The sequence below is a fragment of the Vidua chalybeata genome, chromosome 8 (genome assembly GCF_026979565.1).
Source record: "Vidua chalybeata isolate OUT-0048 chromosome 8, bVidCha1 merged haplotype, whole genome shotgun sequence".
Lineage (NCBI taxonomy): Eukaryota > Metazoa > Chordata > Aves > Passeriformes > Viduidae > Vidua > Vidua chalybeata.
Window position 1 is genome coordinate 35074610 of NC_071537.1, and position 16216 is coordinate 35090825.

Here is a 16216-nt window from a genome sequence, read left to right on the forward strand (position 1 = left end):
CTGATGCCAAGTAACTTGCCTGGCTGAATTGTGTCAGTTGTGTTAATACAATCTTCTGCAGAAACTGTGTGTCCCTTCAGAAAAGTCTTGTGCCTTCTTTGTTGTTACGAGGACCTTGAAGTACCTAATCAGTGTAATCAGGAATGGCCTGTCTTGCTGAGATTGCACCAGGCAGTCCAAAACAGTAAGGAATGATCTCTGTAAGCCCCAAATTCTGTCTGCAGTTGGCAGTCTCTCAGCCAGGCCTTTCAGCAGGTGAGTTCTTGCATCACTGTGGGGAAGGAAATCCCTTCCTCACCCCAGTGTTCTGCAGCTAGAATGATGGGTGCTCTCTAATTTGCCACTAGCAAATTCCTTATTCTTAAAATGGTGGAGAGGAAAGCAAAGTCATGTAAGCTTTGAACAGCACTGTAAGAGCCAGAACTGCCTGCCAAAGGCTTATTCTAGCAAACAGCACCCATGTTAATATTTTTTCTGAAGTCTTTGCTCTGGTTTGTTTTTTGGTTTTGTTTGTTTGTTTGTTGTTTTGTTTTGGTTTGGGGTGGTTTTCTTTGCATCAGTGGTAGATTCTAGCCAGTGCCAATATTCTCCTGCCATATTGCCACGTACCTTTCACCACTGTGTGGCTGCAAGAGAGCTTCCTCACTGCCATTTGATGAGCAGACAGAAATTAAGACCTTGCATGTTTTAACTGCTCTTTTGTTAGACTCATATAATAAGTCAGCGCTTCTAACTCAGAACATTATTAAAAATCTTTGTATGTGTATTATTTCTTGTTTTGGCACTGGAGATATATTATTGTAGGAGAAACTTGCCTACCCCCAGCATTTTTTAATTAAGTTTCATGGTTGCTGAGCAAATCCCAAAATTGGGACCCCTGAAGGCTTCGAAAAGAGAAAGGAAATACAAAGAACTGCAGATGTATTATTTCAATTCTTCTGATGTTTATTCCAGTTCTGTAGTATTTTGGAGCCTGACTCATGGTATTTGAATGCTTGGGGCTGACAATACAAATTTCATTCACACAGTCTCTACATAACACTGTTTATGTAAGCAGAGCCCACCATGAAAAATGGGGGAGATGTGGGAGGCTGGGAACATCATAATCCTTTTCCTTTGGTACTGCAGGGCTGTTGGTAACTCCGAGTAAACCATATCAGTGAGAATTTGTTTACTTACTGTTGTTCCCAAAGCGCGAGCAAGGCACATACCAAATTGATGAAGTACAAATAAAATACATTTCAGTCTAAGACTGTTCTTTGTCTTTATGCAAAGTAGATATTTTTATTCTGAAAGTAGTTTCCTCTTTGCATTTTACAGCCAGGTACTTTTTCCTCTTTAGTGAAGTTGCACTGAAGTAAACTTTATCCGTACCTTCGTGAGGGCTTAGAAATGAGGAGAAGAGTTGGTGAGAGACTATGTCCACAGTGAGGGTGAGGCATCAGTAGTTAAGGGCTGGCATATTAGGATCTTTAATTTAATAAGCCATCATTATTTATACAGTTTGAGAAATCTTAAAACAGTGATGCTCAGCTGATGCCAAACATTTCCTTAATTAACTGAATTGTCTAATTGTCTAACTAAACTCGCTCACTACAAGCCAGTAATTCAGGTAAGGGTGGGATCTGTAGTACTGTGACAAGAAGAGGGGAGATTTTCTAATCCTGAGAGTTTGAAGTTTTGTTTAAGTTGCTGTGTTAGAGGGAGTGTCTCTAAATCTTTCATGCAACATACTTACTATAAACACAACATGTTGTAACTCTTGTACCCTGTTGTTGAAACCAAACTGCAAGTTAATGGTGCTTTTCACAGGCCATGGCAGTAAAGCAGGAGTTTTTTGGAAATATTTTGATAATTGATTCTGCATATATTCAGAAACTTGTATGGTATTTAGAAGATAGATTACCGAGCCATTAGCAGTCTAGCAATATGATCCGATATCCATATTAATAAACATCTGTCCCAGTGGCATAGCAGATGTGCTAGGTGCATATATAACATAAAATGTACATTTTTTATGAGTACTTCGTTCTTTTTTTACTACAAAATGTTTTAATTATATTACAGATCATGCCATTAGTTTCAGTTTGAAACACTGAAAGTGTGTTTTTAAAAAAAAGAACAAATGGGGTGAGGACAGTTTTCTGAGAAATTCTAAAATACTGCTCTGCTAGTGGAATGAACTAATTTTGAAAGGTGAATTTTACTATCTTCCACTACCAGCTTCGAGCCTATCATTACAGGTTTGGGGCAGCATTTTGGTTCTGGTGGTCCTGCTTTGGTTCCTCTCTAGGTTCAGTAGACCCCTTAATTCCAATTTCTGCTGAGTTAATAATGAATGGCGTGCAGAGGGCTCAGCTTCATTACTCCCCTTGGGAAATGTCCCAGTCTGGCAAAAATTGCCAGATTGTTTTCTGGAGATGAAGCTTGAAAACTTGATAAATGCAGCTATTGTAGTAGTATAAGATACAGTAGTTTAACTACCAGAAACTTCCCTAACTCCAAAAAATTCTTCCATTCCCATGTTATGCATCCTAAACTTCATCCAATTTAAAAAGCATTTATCATAGTTACAAAATCTTTTATAATTGCATTTTTTTTTCTCTTTGCAAAACACAAGATGGGCACTCTGAAAGACAGTTTTGCCATAATGTAATACCCCTTCAGCCAAATACATCTTTTTAAGCAAAAATGTTAGTGGTTTACTGGTAGCCCGGGTGAGTTTTTTCATCAGACTTTAGTATTAACTCGTATTTTTCTGGGGGTTTTTCGAAGACTGATTTCCTTTGCTGTGACATTCTGGCTAGTTAAATTATAATTATACCCCTGGGAGGTCTTGTTCTTTCAAGTAGCATTGAGAAGCTGCTAGAGAACAGCTTGTGGGCACCAGTGTTGGGAGACAGGGTTGTTAATAGCCTGTGCTCACAGCACAAGGAGCTGGCAATGGCAGCCAGCAGCACGGGCTGTTCCAGGGCTTCCAGGCTTGGGGAAGAGTCCCTGGGATTTCCAGGGCTGTGACCAATCCAGCAGGGCAGAGTACTGCCAACAGCAAGGGCTGCCCCGGAGGAGGGACGGCAGCTGCTGGGAGTCAGCTCTGAGCATCCCGGGTATGCCAGAGGGAAGTGAAGAAGGGATTTGCACAGGCTCCCTGGCACAGCTTCAGGTGCCTGAGACAGACGTGGCCATAGCCTGCCCTCCCTTCTAGCCTGTGACACTACTGCTATTCAGCAGTTTTGCCAGTTCTCCCAGTTTTCTGCCCCATGTGGGAATACAAGCTTCTTTTTCCCAAAAATGACTGCTTCTGAGGACCTCTGGGTAGAGGAGTCTCTCAGACATCTGCTTCACTTGGGAAGATACTTCTTGCAGAGGTGTCCCCAGTGACTGCAGTCTGGCAGTTCAATAACCTTGATTGGAATGTAAGTGGTTTGGGCTTTCATGCTTAGAAATTAAATGCCTGGAGACATGACCAGTGTGGAGTCTTGAGCCTTAAAAATACCCCCCTTCCCCCCAAGTAATCCAAACAGCACAAGGTCTTGGACAGTTTTGTGGTCTTTGAGAACTGGACGAGACTTTTTTTTAATTACTGTGGTTGAAGAGATAGTCAAGGGGAATGAGAAAATTTGAGATAAGAAGAGTTCAGAGTTAAAACTGCGTTGTTGATCCAGCTCTTAGCATAGTTGCGTTAAAAGCCCTCTCAGCAGCTGTGTTCACACCTCCAGCACTGTGCCTGTGTCAGCTTTCCCAAATTTTCCAGTTTGCTTGGTTAGTACTTAAATCTAGATACAGGGTCTTTGCTTGCAGGGTGGGCTCCATATAGAGAGCTGCTCCACAAGGTCTGTCATTCTCTTGCTGCAAAACATGTGGTGGTTAATGAGAGACAACTGAAAATAATTAATCTACTTTCATTTGCAGTTTCTCCTGTCAGATGATCAGTGGGATTGTGGTCAGTTGGATTAGGGGAAAAAACAGGTCAAAAGTGTAAACTGCCAAGACAGCTTGGTCATAGAGCACATACAAATGCACAGTTACAGCTATTTGGGTGTGTCCAACAGCTGACCCTGCATTACTGAACCACAGCTCTCCTGCTGTGACTCTTGTTCATGGCAGTCTTTCTGTCTTTCTGGAGTTCATGAAAAAGAGCTCTCTCTGAACTCTGAGTTTGGGTTTTTCAATGTTTATTTCTGGATAATCAGTTTACCGTCTTCTTTGTTAGTTGTTGAAAAATCTAAAAATCCTTCAGAAGTCAGTCCTTCAATGTCTACGTTTTCTTTTGCTACCATCCATTTTTTGCCATGGGTAAGTAAAGTTCACCATTATGTTTTCATCTGGGTTTGTGATGATGTAATTAGGATTCTTTACAGCTCCCTGTCCAGAGGGTAGTTGGCACCTTCAACCCCCAGCTTGGACTTTCTGAATTCACATGTTCATGCATCTGCCAGAGTAGCTAATGGTCTTCAAGTAGCTTGTGTTTTTAAATTGTGTGGATATATTTTGTGTTAGTTCATTGTCTACATCCAGAAATGTTCTTACCTGCTTGAGGCTGGGGAAAAGCGCTCTCTGCTCATTCATACATGCCATTAAACAAGTGAGGTCAGGTCCTACCGTGTGCTCTATCCCTGCTTTGTTCTCAGGGAGAATCTGATGTTTCAGAGAACGTGTTGCTCCATTCATTTGATTGCACATGTTGTCTCTTGTGGTGTTTGCATCCATGAGGCAAAGGATGGCCTTGGGACAGTGGCCATAAGTGCAGGGGCAAAGCTGCTGGCCGAGGACAGCCCCGCTGCCTCTCTGTAGTCGAGGATCTGTGGGTTTGGTTCCTGAGCAGCAGTGCAGGGTTAGGCACAGGCTGTGGGGGACCACGGCCAGCTGAGGGACACAGGGATGTCCTGGGAGGTCTCACAATCCACCTGAGGATGCTGCTGGCGGGACACTGGCACTGCGGAGGCCAGAGACTGGTTTAGAGAGGTGATTTCCCCCAAGAGCATGACCCTGGGCCAGGCTCCTGTAACTCAGTTTTGCTGCTCAGTTCATGAGTGTCTGTGCTCTGATGGGAAATTCCAAAAGGTAACATCTGCTGTTAATGTAATTTTTTAAAATGACATAATTGAGGAATAAATACCCTAAAAAATGATAGTACAGCAGTCATAAAGCCATAAACTCTACCTTTTGGGATTCGCTGAATTTCAGTTATTGAACAGGCCTTGCTGCAGGCCATGCTCTGAAAGGATAAGGAAGTAGTCTGGGTGTAGATGTGGTTGGATTATTTTTAAGAAAATACATTAATAGTGATATTCAGGACAATCTATTTGCTTCTTGTTATTGGAGAACTGAAAAGATACACTTCTAAATGCAAGGATGTTGTTTCATTTCTTAAAGGTTACAGCATAGCCAGACGATTTTAAAAGACAATACTGACTTACTTAAGGGGCATTGCTCTGTTTTTGCCCTGTACCACTCACACCCCTACTTTGTCTCATTAGTACCCGTCTCATGGCATTTTTTCTCCTTCCAGCCCCTTAAGACTTGCTTTTTCTAGAGCAGGTTATAACTTCAGTTGAAAATTCAGCACGTGGCCCACAGGAGTGGGAAGCAGGTGGGGCTCTCTGCAGATTCCTTAGAGCTGGCTGGGCTGTAGATCACTTGTGTGCTTTGGGAGAGTGCAGATGTGTGCAGCTGCAGTTGGCCAACTGGAGACATCCTGCACACAGGCAGACACCTCTGTGCCTGCTGTGCCAGCTTTGCAGGAGACAGCTGGGAGTGCCCCTGCAGCCAGGCTGGCAGTGCCCAGCGGCACCACGGGCAGTCCTGGCCTGCTGGGCAAGGACAAGCCTTGATGTGTCCTTTGCACTGTCCCCTCCCTGCCCAGCCCAGCTCAGAGTGCAGGGGAGCCCTGCATTCAAAGCCTAACGTGTGCCCACAAGTCTCATGTTAGTTGTTCAGAACCCAGTCGTTGCTGCTGAGAGTTCAGAAATCCCTGAAAACAGTCCGTGAGGCTCTTGGGTGGTTTCCTGTATTAGAGAGGTTAAAATCTCCAGGTAATTTATGTTCATGACAGAAAAAAAAAAAAAATGGGAGAATGCAGATTGATGAGGCAAATAGCAGAGGATTTTCCTGCAGTCACTGGAACAGCAACTGTGGGTGTGTAACATAATGATTAAAATGACAGGTCCAAATGAAAGTCCATGACTGGTAAGGTCTGCTGACCTCAGCGACTGGAAATGAAAGTGTCCTTTGAAAAGCTGGATCTGGAAGCAGAAGGAGATGGAGAAGCATCTGAGGGATACTGAGAGAAAAAAGAGGTGAGAGGCATACACAGTTAATGCCTGATTGAGGTGGCAGAACAGTTAAGATGTTGTGGTGTTCCCTCACCTTGCACTAATGGTGTTTGAGTATGGCTGTAAGAAATTGATCACAGGGAATCTGGGGAGACATTTCTGGTGGCACAGGAAATAGTGGCTGGGAAATTGCAAACTGGGGAAACCAGTTTCTACAGCTATAAGTAATGTCCTCTGGAACTGAACTTGAGCTTCATGGACGCCATCTACCTACAAAAGGCATAATCAGATTTATCCAGGTGCACTACCTTGTACAAACCACTGCTTTTATTATAGTTTAATCTCTTTTTAACAAACTGGTACCAAACATAGAAGTATTTCTATGTTTATGTATGCTTACAGAGCTGAAAATCCAAGACATGCCATACTTTGACTTGTGCACACAGATGGACACCCTTGGATGTTTGGAATTCTCTTGCAGTCTTTGCTAAGATGCATCATCAAAGTCCACTTTATACCCAGCTGAGACCAGCTGCAGGACAGCAGCTTCCTCTCTTTCCACTTTTTTCATCACTACAGACTTTTGACTTTTTTTTTTCAGTTCAGTGTAAAATCCACTGATTAAATAGTTTAGCAATAACAATGAGCTTTGTAAAGTGCTTTTTATCTTTAGATTACAATGAGAATTTGATAATGTTATTTTTTTATATATAGGTAAAAGTATTTAATTATATGGTGTTCTGTTTGTTTATATAATATATGTGCCTCCTGCAGCTAGTCTCAACTGGACAGAAATTACACATTTTCACTAACACATTTCATCATGGTTGCAAGAGGACTGCGAATGTCTTAGAGAAGATTTGGACTTCGGGATCTAGAAGTGAAGGGAAAGGTTGTCTGTGTGTGTGCACAAGTGTAAGTGTGGGAAGATGGCACAGTTCTTTGATTTTCATCTCTATCAGTAGTGTATGTAAACATCCTGACACTGCTGTGTTTGGTTGCTGCACACATGAATATTCAGTGCATCAGAGTCAGACCTGTACAAACATACCCCTTTGATACTTTGCTTCCCATGTTCTGTTGTTGCTGTGATGTGTTTTGTCAGAATTGTGATTTAACAACTTACAGTCAGAATTTCAGCTGCTTTTCTGCCTCCCAGGCTGCAGGTACAGCTTCTCTCCAGACATACCTTCCTCTGCTCCCACCTGACTGCTGCTTTGTGTTCTCTTCCATATTATTTTAAGAGGCAGTTCCAAATTGTGAAGCATCCCCCATAGGTAACATTATTGTCAGCAACTACTCAAGTAGTATCAGCATTTTTGCCCCTGAATTATATCAGGATTTCTCAGTTCCACAAGTGATATGATCAGGATGGTACAGCAGTGCTCTACTATATGGGACTACATTCTGAAACAGGAATTCCTTTCTGGTTCTATGCTTTTTAGAACTAGGGACCAGAAATACTTGTAGTGATAGTTGTTTTGCAGTGCTCACCTTTGACCGTGCAGCCAAGTTCGCAATGCCTGGATTGCTCTAACGAAATTTATTCAACTGACACAATAGTATGAGAGTGTAGAAATGCTCCTGTTTGTCCTTGTCATGTTTAAATAGCTGGATTGTGACTTCATTTATCCAAGCAGAGAAGAAGAAAACTCAGGGATCATTAGGAAAAGGTTCCTCTGTGTTTATGTATCCTCAAATACATTGTCCAAGTAGTGCTACAGATGAAGGGCATTGTGTTTGTCACAGTGCAGTCCTGCTGCCTGTTACAGGTGAGAGATGGCCAGCTCAGGGTAAAGCATGGGGAGGTCAGGAGCAGAACTAGTGTGGGCTGTGGCAGATGGAGAGCCAGGGACCATGTCCTTGGAGCAGCCAGGGGGTTGGGGAGGCAGGGCTCTGCTGCTTGGTGGCCCACAAATCCCTGCCACATGGATGTGGCACTGGAGATGAGCTACAGATGTACCACAAAGTCTTCCAGATGCTTTGTGAGATCACCACAGCACTCTGGCTTTCCTCAGAGACCACAAGTGATCTTCGTTTTAGTGAGATTCAGAGAATTTTGGACACGGCCATCAGAATTGAAATTGATAGTCACTGATGTTCTTTGAAAAATTTGCTTCCGTATTGTATCAAGTGCTGAGAAAATTTTTGCTAGCTGTATTTTGGTCTTGGATTGCACAATACAGCAAGTAAGAGAAACAAAAACAAATGACTGGGTCCCTCATAGAGCAAAGCCTTCTAAATAATAGCTTGGCTTTATTTTGTAGAGCTGATGAAAGGACAGGGGGCTTGGGGTGAGATGACCCAGATAAGAAAACTACCAATGTGAGATCAGCAATGAGTATCTAGATAGCAGAGCAGAAAAAGAAAGAATCATAGGACTGATAGAAAGTTGTATTGATCTTGAAAAATTGCTGTAAATAACAGTAATTTTCAATTCCCATTTCACTGCCACAGAGGTGTAAAGCCTTTAACTAATCCCATGGATTTTTGCACTAGTCTTCATTTTCACTATTTCTTTAGCCAAAGTTGTGTTATCATTCTGCCTTGGAGAAGGGGAGAGTCTGGAAGTACAGCTCCCAGGAACAGGGTGGCCCCTTGGACAGGACAGGTGCCTGTGGGGCAGGACAGGTGCCTGTGGGACAGGACAGGTGCCTGTGGGACAGGACCTGGCAGTGGGCAGGATGTCACTGGTGCCAGACCTTGTTCTGTGTGAATGCCACGACCTCCTGTGCACAGTGCCAGCGACTGCCGCTGGCCAGGAGGAGCCTTAGTGCCTGTTCCTGGAATAAGCTAAAGCATAGAAGCAAACCCAAACCTCATCCATTCTGTTGGCACTCAGTCTTCTCTTTCCTGAACAAAGTCTTAACATCTTTCCAGGAATTCTCCTACAGAGACCTCGTTACTGTAAAAAAGATGAGAATTGTGTATTTCTCCGTGTTGTTATTTGTCTGTATTTCCCATTACCTCTTCTGCAGTGTGCTAGTGCTGATTCCTGATGGATTTGTGATCCACTAAAGCTTAGTGCCTCTTACTGTCTTGTTGTGTAGGGACTGACTCTCCATGTGTATCTCTGGATTTGATTTTCCTACCTGAGGGTATCTTTTTTTTTATTGCATTGTGGGTTCTCTGCTTGTTTTTTCTACCTCTGTTGAGGTCGGGATTGAAGGCACTAGAGACGGTGTTTCATGTTCGGACTCAGGTGTTTATTATTTCTTAAAAGTGAAACAGCCTCACAGCCGTGAGCTCTGCAGTCTTTCATTAGCAAGGCACAAAATGGCCAACTGTTATAAGGTCTTTTAAGACTAAACTGTCCAATTAAGAAATGACACCTAGATTGTTTTCCCTTTTAACCCAATAACTGATCCTCCAAAATCCGCAATGTGGACTTTTCTGTCCAATCACAAAACATCACCCAAACCCATGAAGAAGAAGGTGAAGAAGAACAACCTGCCTCTGCCCTAAAACCTCCATCTTGCTTCATATTTATTTCTGTATTCTAAAACCGCAAACTTTAGGTTTTCCACCCTGTGATATTACACACTTCTAACCAACGACACACCCATAATCCCAGTGCTATTAATCAGTTTTGGAAGTCTTCTCCACAGCCTCATGTCAAATGCAGTGCTCTCTTGTGAGTCTCTGCCTTTCAGCACAGAAATTTTAAAATTCTATGCATCCAGGATTCCAACATCACATCTACTTTTTCTTCCAGCTTATCTCAGGTAATTCTTAATTCCAAATCTGGCCTTCTAGCCTATTTCCTTCTTCTTTAACATCAGTATCAAATGTAAGTTCATTAAGCATTTTCTTTGTTCCCTTCACTCAAGCCATGAGTAAAGAACTGAGCAGCTCCAACACCACGGCAGATCCCAGAGAAACCAGGTTGCTTCTCTTCTGCCCTCCGCTGTGGCAGCCGCCCTTTGGTAACCAGTTCCTCTTGCAGTGTGCTCTTCCAAGTCTGGCATCTCCTTAGCAATGACTTAATCTGTTTTCTATGTATTGTTTAGGCAGATCATGGAAATGCAACAGGAGAAGGTTTCAGACCGTGCCTGAAGATACATGGTATTTCCAGCTTCTAATCTTTCCAGAAGCCATAAACGCTTCTTTTCCATTCGTCGGACAATATTTATGCTTGAAAAATCATCTGGGCTGTTACTCATATCTGTTACATTCTGCCTGCTTTTTGTTTGTTTGATTTCAAATGGATAGGATTTATTTGCCCTCAGCAGACACCATTTGGAACTGACAGACAACTGGGGCAGCTGCTCTGCTGGCATTGCTGCCAAGAGGTTTGGAAGGGCACCAGGTCAGGGGCTGACTTCTGCACAATCAAAAAGGTATCAACCCAGAAAAGCCTTTACAGACTTTTTTACTTTACAAAATACTTTTCTTTACAAAATACTCAGGTTGGGTTTGTGTGTATCACCCTGCTCTTGCTGTACAAAGCCAGTGTTTTTGGACCTCCTCTCTCTTACTCCTCTTGGAGGAAGATGCAGACCCCATGTATTACCAGTGCAGGAGGGCAGCAAGGAAGAGAAACTCCTGTATTAAACCCATTTTCATTTCCAGAATGGACCGATACATACATATGCTGTGTTCACATTGCCTGGAACTCCACTGTCCCATTCTTGTTATCAGCTTGCTCAACCTGTAAGGCTTTATTCTTGGAAATAGTGAGATGTGAGGAAAATAGATGTATTAGATCTTCCATGCAATGAATCCAGGGTCTGCTGTTGTAGGTTATGAACTCAATGATATCACTGGGGACGAACATCAGTAGCTGAGTGTGTGAGGTGAAGTTTGGCCTTAAACATTAGAGACTGGAAGCAGGGAAGGAACGGTAAGATTAAAGCTGACTTGAAAAATATTTTTTTTTTAATATTACAGAGTTTCCATAGCAGAGAAATTAGAATTTCTTTAGGGGAAGAGGTGGAAGACTCCACAATGGAGAAATTTTGTGATGTTGTTGACCAGCAGATGGTACTTGGGTGGAAAGGTTTTTTTATATTTGTTTCTTGAACGGGTGTAGGTGCATGAGCTATTGCACGCAGGTCTGCGCTATCCAGCGTGATTTGGGATGCTTCAGCATGTAGTGGAGGAGGATCAGGGAGTAGGTCTGTAGGAGGAAAGGGTTGCTGTTACAGTGATACAGAGAAAGACCTAAATATCTGAAAAAGCATTCCAGAGAGTGAGATGGATAGCTCAGGGAAACATTGCCTTTCAAGTAAAGTGTTTTTTCATCCTTCAAACTTACCAGAAAAAAAGTGCAAGTGCATATAAAACTGGTAGGAAGCTGTGCAGCGGCTGGGGAAAACAACCTCGATGATTTAATAGACTTTATGTGTCTCTAACATCTGGATTCAGGGAGTTAATCTGAGTTAGTGGCGTTCTGAATCTACTGATTTTGTGCTAAATCAGGAGAAGTGGGAATTCACAAAGTGCACAGCTGCACTGCTGTCATTTGAAGGCAACATGCATTGAACCTGGTAGTTATTCACCAAAACTCCTTTGCTGAATTTCAAACAATAAAATCCCAGGACTGCAGAGCCCTCAGCAGAGGATGGAGCGATCCCACCCTCAGCAGGCGCTGGCCTCTCTCCCCCATTGGCAATGGTGCCACAGCCTTGGCACTGCTCTGCTCCGACCCTCTCTGAGCCTGCTCCTCCAGAAGGGCAGCTCTGAACCTCCTCCCCACCCACCACAGCCCTGGAGCCCCTTAAGGGCTCTCCGTGTGTCCCACAGCCTCTCTTGCTGATCATTCCTCCTTTGTCCCACTCCCAGTTCCAGATTGTTGTGGGTGTAAACCCTTCTGTCCCTCCTTATGTTTATGACATGTAATCATCCTTTTTGCACAGCTTCCCACCATGTCCAAGCTTCCTTCATGGAAACCTTTGCAGAGCTGCAGCCTTACCAAAACAGGGAAAGCTGCAGGAAAACTTTGTGTAGCATATTACACGTGTGTGTACCTTGGTGTGCTGTCTGCTGTTCTCACAGCAGCTCTGCCTCAGGGGTTCCTGTTCAGACTGATGGCTGAGACAACCCCTCTGGCTTTGTACAGAATGCTGTAGGGACTCTCTCTTTCTAATCAGTAGATTACTTACATCCAAATTCAGTGTTTGCAGTTGAACTAGCATCCTGTTGGGGTTTTTTTTTTTGTTTTTCTCTCAGTTTCTTCCATTTGGCCAGTGGTTCAGCAGATCTAGTGTAGTTTCCCAAGTATTCTTTTTAAAGTACTCAGAATTTCCCAGCATCATCAACTGGGACTAATGGCTGATTATGCTGTACCCTAAGGCAGCTAAGGGTAGAGCATGTGCTCTACCTGTGCTTCATGTCAAAGGCTCTGGATTTTACATGAAGGTAAAAAAAGGAGCACAGATAGTTCTTGGTTGGGTAGCAGAGGAGCTTTCTTTGTGCCTGTATCTTAATGTGCTGGGGTTTCAGCACTTTTTAACACAAGGCTGAGGCATTCCTCGGTATTTAACATTTATTTCAAGACTGAGCCGTGGCTGAAAGCTCAGAGGCATGGCACCCCACATCTCTAAGGGGCTGTAGAGGAGAACTTGAACCATTGGTGTTTAGGTGCCCTGTGGGGCAGAAGTCTCCAGAACAGTCATTGCTGAGTGCTCCTCTAGTGGCTCTGAGGGTGGCCACGTCTGTGGTGAAAAGTAATACTTCATTTTCATTTGTCTGAAGTAATTTTTTGGGGTGTAATTGTTTCATTCTCATTAGATCTCTGAGGGTACAAGGAAATTGTTGGTTTAATTGGAGAACTTTACCCTCAAAGCCAGCTTCAAATGTCAGCAAAGCTGCTGCAGGTACAAGAACTACCTAAGCAGAAATGGCTTGAACTGTTCATGCCATCTCTCCTTTGTTGGCTGGGTTGTGTCCACCTTTGTTGTTTGGCTGGTCCTGGGTTGGACCTTGCCAGGACAGTCCTGGGCTGCTGGTAGTCTGTGGAGCAGCTAAAGGATGTGCCGTGGATGCCTGACAAACCTCTGGCCTTTGGAACTGCTGCAGTGCAAATAATGATGAACCAGTGGCCTGGAATGGAGGGAAGGGTCAGTAGGCACACGAAAGAATTGGGCCTAAGGATTCAACTACTGAGGATTCAAAGTGAAAAGACCGGGAAAGGCAAATGGAGGATATGGGTGAGGGCTCAAGTACTTAATCCTAGATAGAGGGGATTGCATTTGCAGATTCATTCCCCAAATACACTATAATTCTTTTTATAAACTGATCACTCTACCAAGTAGATGTACTATAACAAGAAGGTGCCTTTCTGTGGAACAATGATGTGCAAAATACTGGATTCTAGGTTGTTCCAAATGTGGGCTTCCAAAGTTGAGAATAAGGAACTGTAATTAGTAAAGTATGCTTTCCCCCAAGACCTAATAGTTCTTTGCTGAGCAATATGGTTAACCAAGAAGAGATTAAACATTATCTGTCATCTTATGTTGTCACCACTGTTATTTCCTGACTGCAGTGTTGGTACAGGTCCATACTATAATATTTTTAGGTTAAATGAGTTTTTTTAGTGGAATGTGCTTTACACATAAAACCATAATGACTTGGAGGAAAAGGGTCTTCTCATTTGAACAAAGAGTTACATTAAATTTTTTCTTGTTGCCTACTTCCTTTTTCCAGTGCAGAACTTGTAAATTGATTTGGGGCCTTTGGAAATTAAATACTTAGTAAAACTAAGAAGTATTCCTGAAAAAGATGTTGGAAGGCAAAGTCAGTTCAGCAGCATTGCTCACTTTATACATGCATGAAGTACAATTAAGTGTTGATTTCAGTTCACGTGAAGTGTTCCAGCATTAAAGAGGCTGAGGCTCAAGCAAAGGTGAAGAGAAGGGTGGTCATACTTCCTTCCTTAAATAGTCACATTTTACTTCTCAGTTCTTAGAAACATTCTCCTGTAATTAAAGCAGCTTTTCTGGGCTTGGGAGGAGGGCACACAGAAAGTGTCTGACTTTTTGGCAGACTGTTCACAAGAATTTGGCTGTTTTCCTAGACTGAAATTCTGAAGAAATTCTGTAATTGTTTGGGAAGTATTTTTCCAATACGGCATATCTGTGTTCTGAGTGGCATGTGTAAGCTGATTTGCAACCCTGCTCATACATCTCTGTTTGTACCTGGGTGCACCAATTAAGTTTTTAAAACCCCAACTAAACCAACACCACTATTTTTCTGACCAGATATCCATAATGACTGTCAGAATACACTGAGCTGAACTTACTTGGAACATATTACTAGAAAATTCATGGAATGGAAAGGAACTTCAATATAACTCTGGAAATAGCAAACTACCCAAGAAATTTCTTAAAATCGGGATATGGCATGGGTTGTACTTTCAATGTGAAGAAACTGTAACATCTTTCTGGTGCTTCTGCATCCTCTTGATGCCAAACAATACAAATTTGTGGGACATGAAAACAGTTGTGGGGGGGAATTACTGTCAATTGTGTATGGGTCATTGCTCTGTTTAATTGCACCTAGTTTGCAGGGCTGTGATTTACTCTGTCTGTGCTTCCTCTGAAGGGGAAGAGGCCCACTGAAGCACACGTCCGATGTCATCAACGCCGCCAAGGTGATCTCGGAGTCGGGCTCGCGCATGGACGTCCTGGCGCGGCTCATCGCTGACCAGGTGAGTCACCACTGCAGGAGCCCTGCCCTGCTCTGCCACGCACGCCCCAGCACCTCCCAGCGTCTGCCTCGGGCGTGCCTGTGGCACAGACCCTGTCTGAGCCTCGTGTGGATTCTCCTCTCCGTGCGTCTCAGTGGTCTGTTCATGTACACCCTGAACGGATGTGTGCATACATCACACGTGTCTAGGCACACGCCTCCGTCTGCACGTGCGTTTGTGCCCGTGTGTGAATATTTGTGAGCTCCCTTAAGCTCTGAATGCAACATTTTAGACATACAGTATGTATGAACATGTATATAGATACACATTTAATATATATAGATATATTTATGGCTGCTTTTATATATATATATATATATATATATATATAAAATTATTATTAACATATTAAGGTATATGCTAGTATATAAATAGTTGTATAAAAAGCTGTTCTCCTGGTTTAACCCCAGCTGGCAACTGAGCACAATGCAGCTACTCGGTCACCTACTCGTGGAACTGGAGAAAAGGAAACCTCATGGGTTGTTATAAAATGTGTAATAATGTAAAATATAATAGTAGTAGTAGTAGTAGTACTAATATTGATGCTGAAAGAGAGGGGGAGACACGACTGAGACCAGAGAGAAAGAAGTGATGCCCAGCACAATTCCCCAGCATGTGCTGACTGATGCCCAGCCTGTCCCTGAACAGCAATCAGCCCCTTCCAGGTGAGTCCCCCATAGTGGCCATGACACTCCATGGCATTGGTATGGAAGAGCCTTTGGCCAGTTCACGTCACCTGTCCTGGCCACGCTTCCCACCAGCTGCCTGCACACTGCTCACTGGCAGAGGGTGGGACACTGACAGGTCCTTTTGTGCCACCTTCCTTCCCGTTCTTCATCCAGCAGAGCACGGGGCCAGCCACTGTGGAGAGCATGAGCTGTGTGCCAGGCAAAGCCAGACCAGCTGTGCAGGCAGCAGTGTAGAGGTGCAGGTTCGTCCTCTCCTCACTGACCTGGGTAAATTACCCAGCAGCAGTGCTGCTGCTCCAGGTGAGCTGTGGGAACACAGGATGGAGCACTGGCACAGAGCTCTGCTGCTCTGGGCAGGTGCTTGGTCTCAGCACCAGCTTAGGAAGGACAGACATCTCTGGCTCCAGAATGGTTTGTTCTCCACCCTCTGCAGGGTTACAGAATCCATGCTTTTGCTGTACCTTCCTTCTCTGCCCCCCACCCCTAACACTGGCTGTTTTGGTCTCTGCAAATCTGCAACTTGAAGGTGATTTTTGGTTTTGCATTTGATTTTTATTTATAGT

At 43.5% G+C, this 16216-nt stretch overlaps 1 protein-coding gene across 6 annotated transcripts in view; it reads left to right on the top strand.

Moving 5' to 3' along the window:
* CTNNA3 (catenin alpha 3) overlaps positions 1–16216 on the top strand; it is a 430920-nt gene that overhangs the window by 383801 nt on the left and 30903 nt on the right. For all 6 annotated transcript variants that reach the window (XM_053948596.1, XM_053948593.1, XM_053948594.1 and 3 more), the window contains one exon: positions 14820–14925. In XM_053948596.1, coding sequence (XP_053804571.1) covers positions 14820–14925 — 106 coding nt within the window. The remainder of the gene's footprint in view (positions 1–14819; positions 14926–16216) is intronic.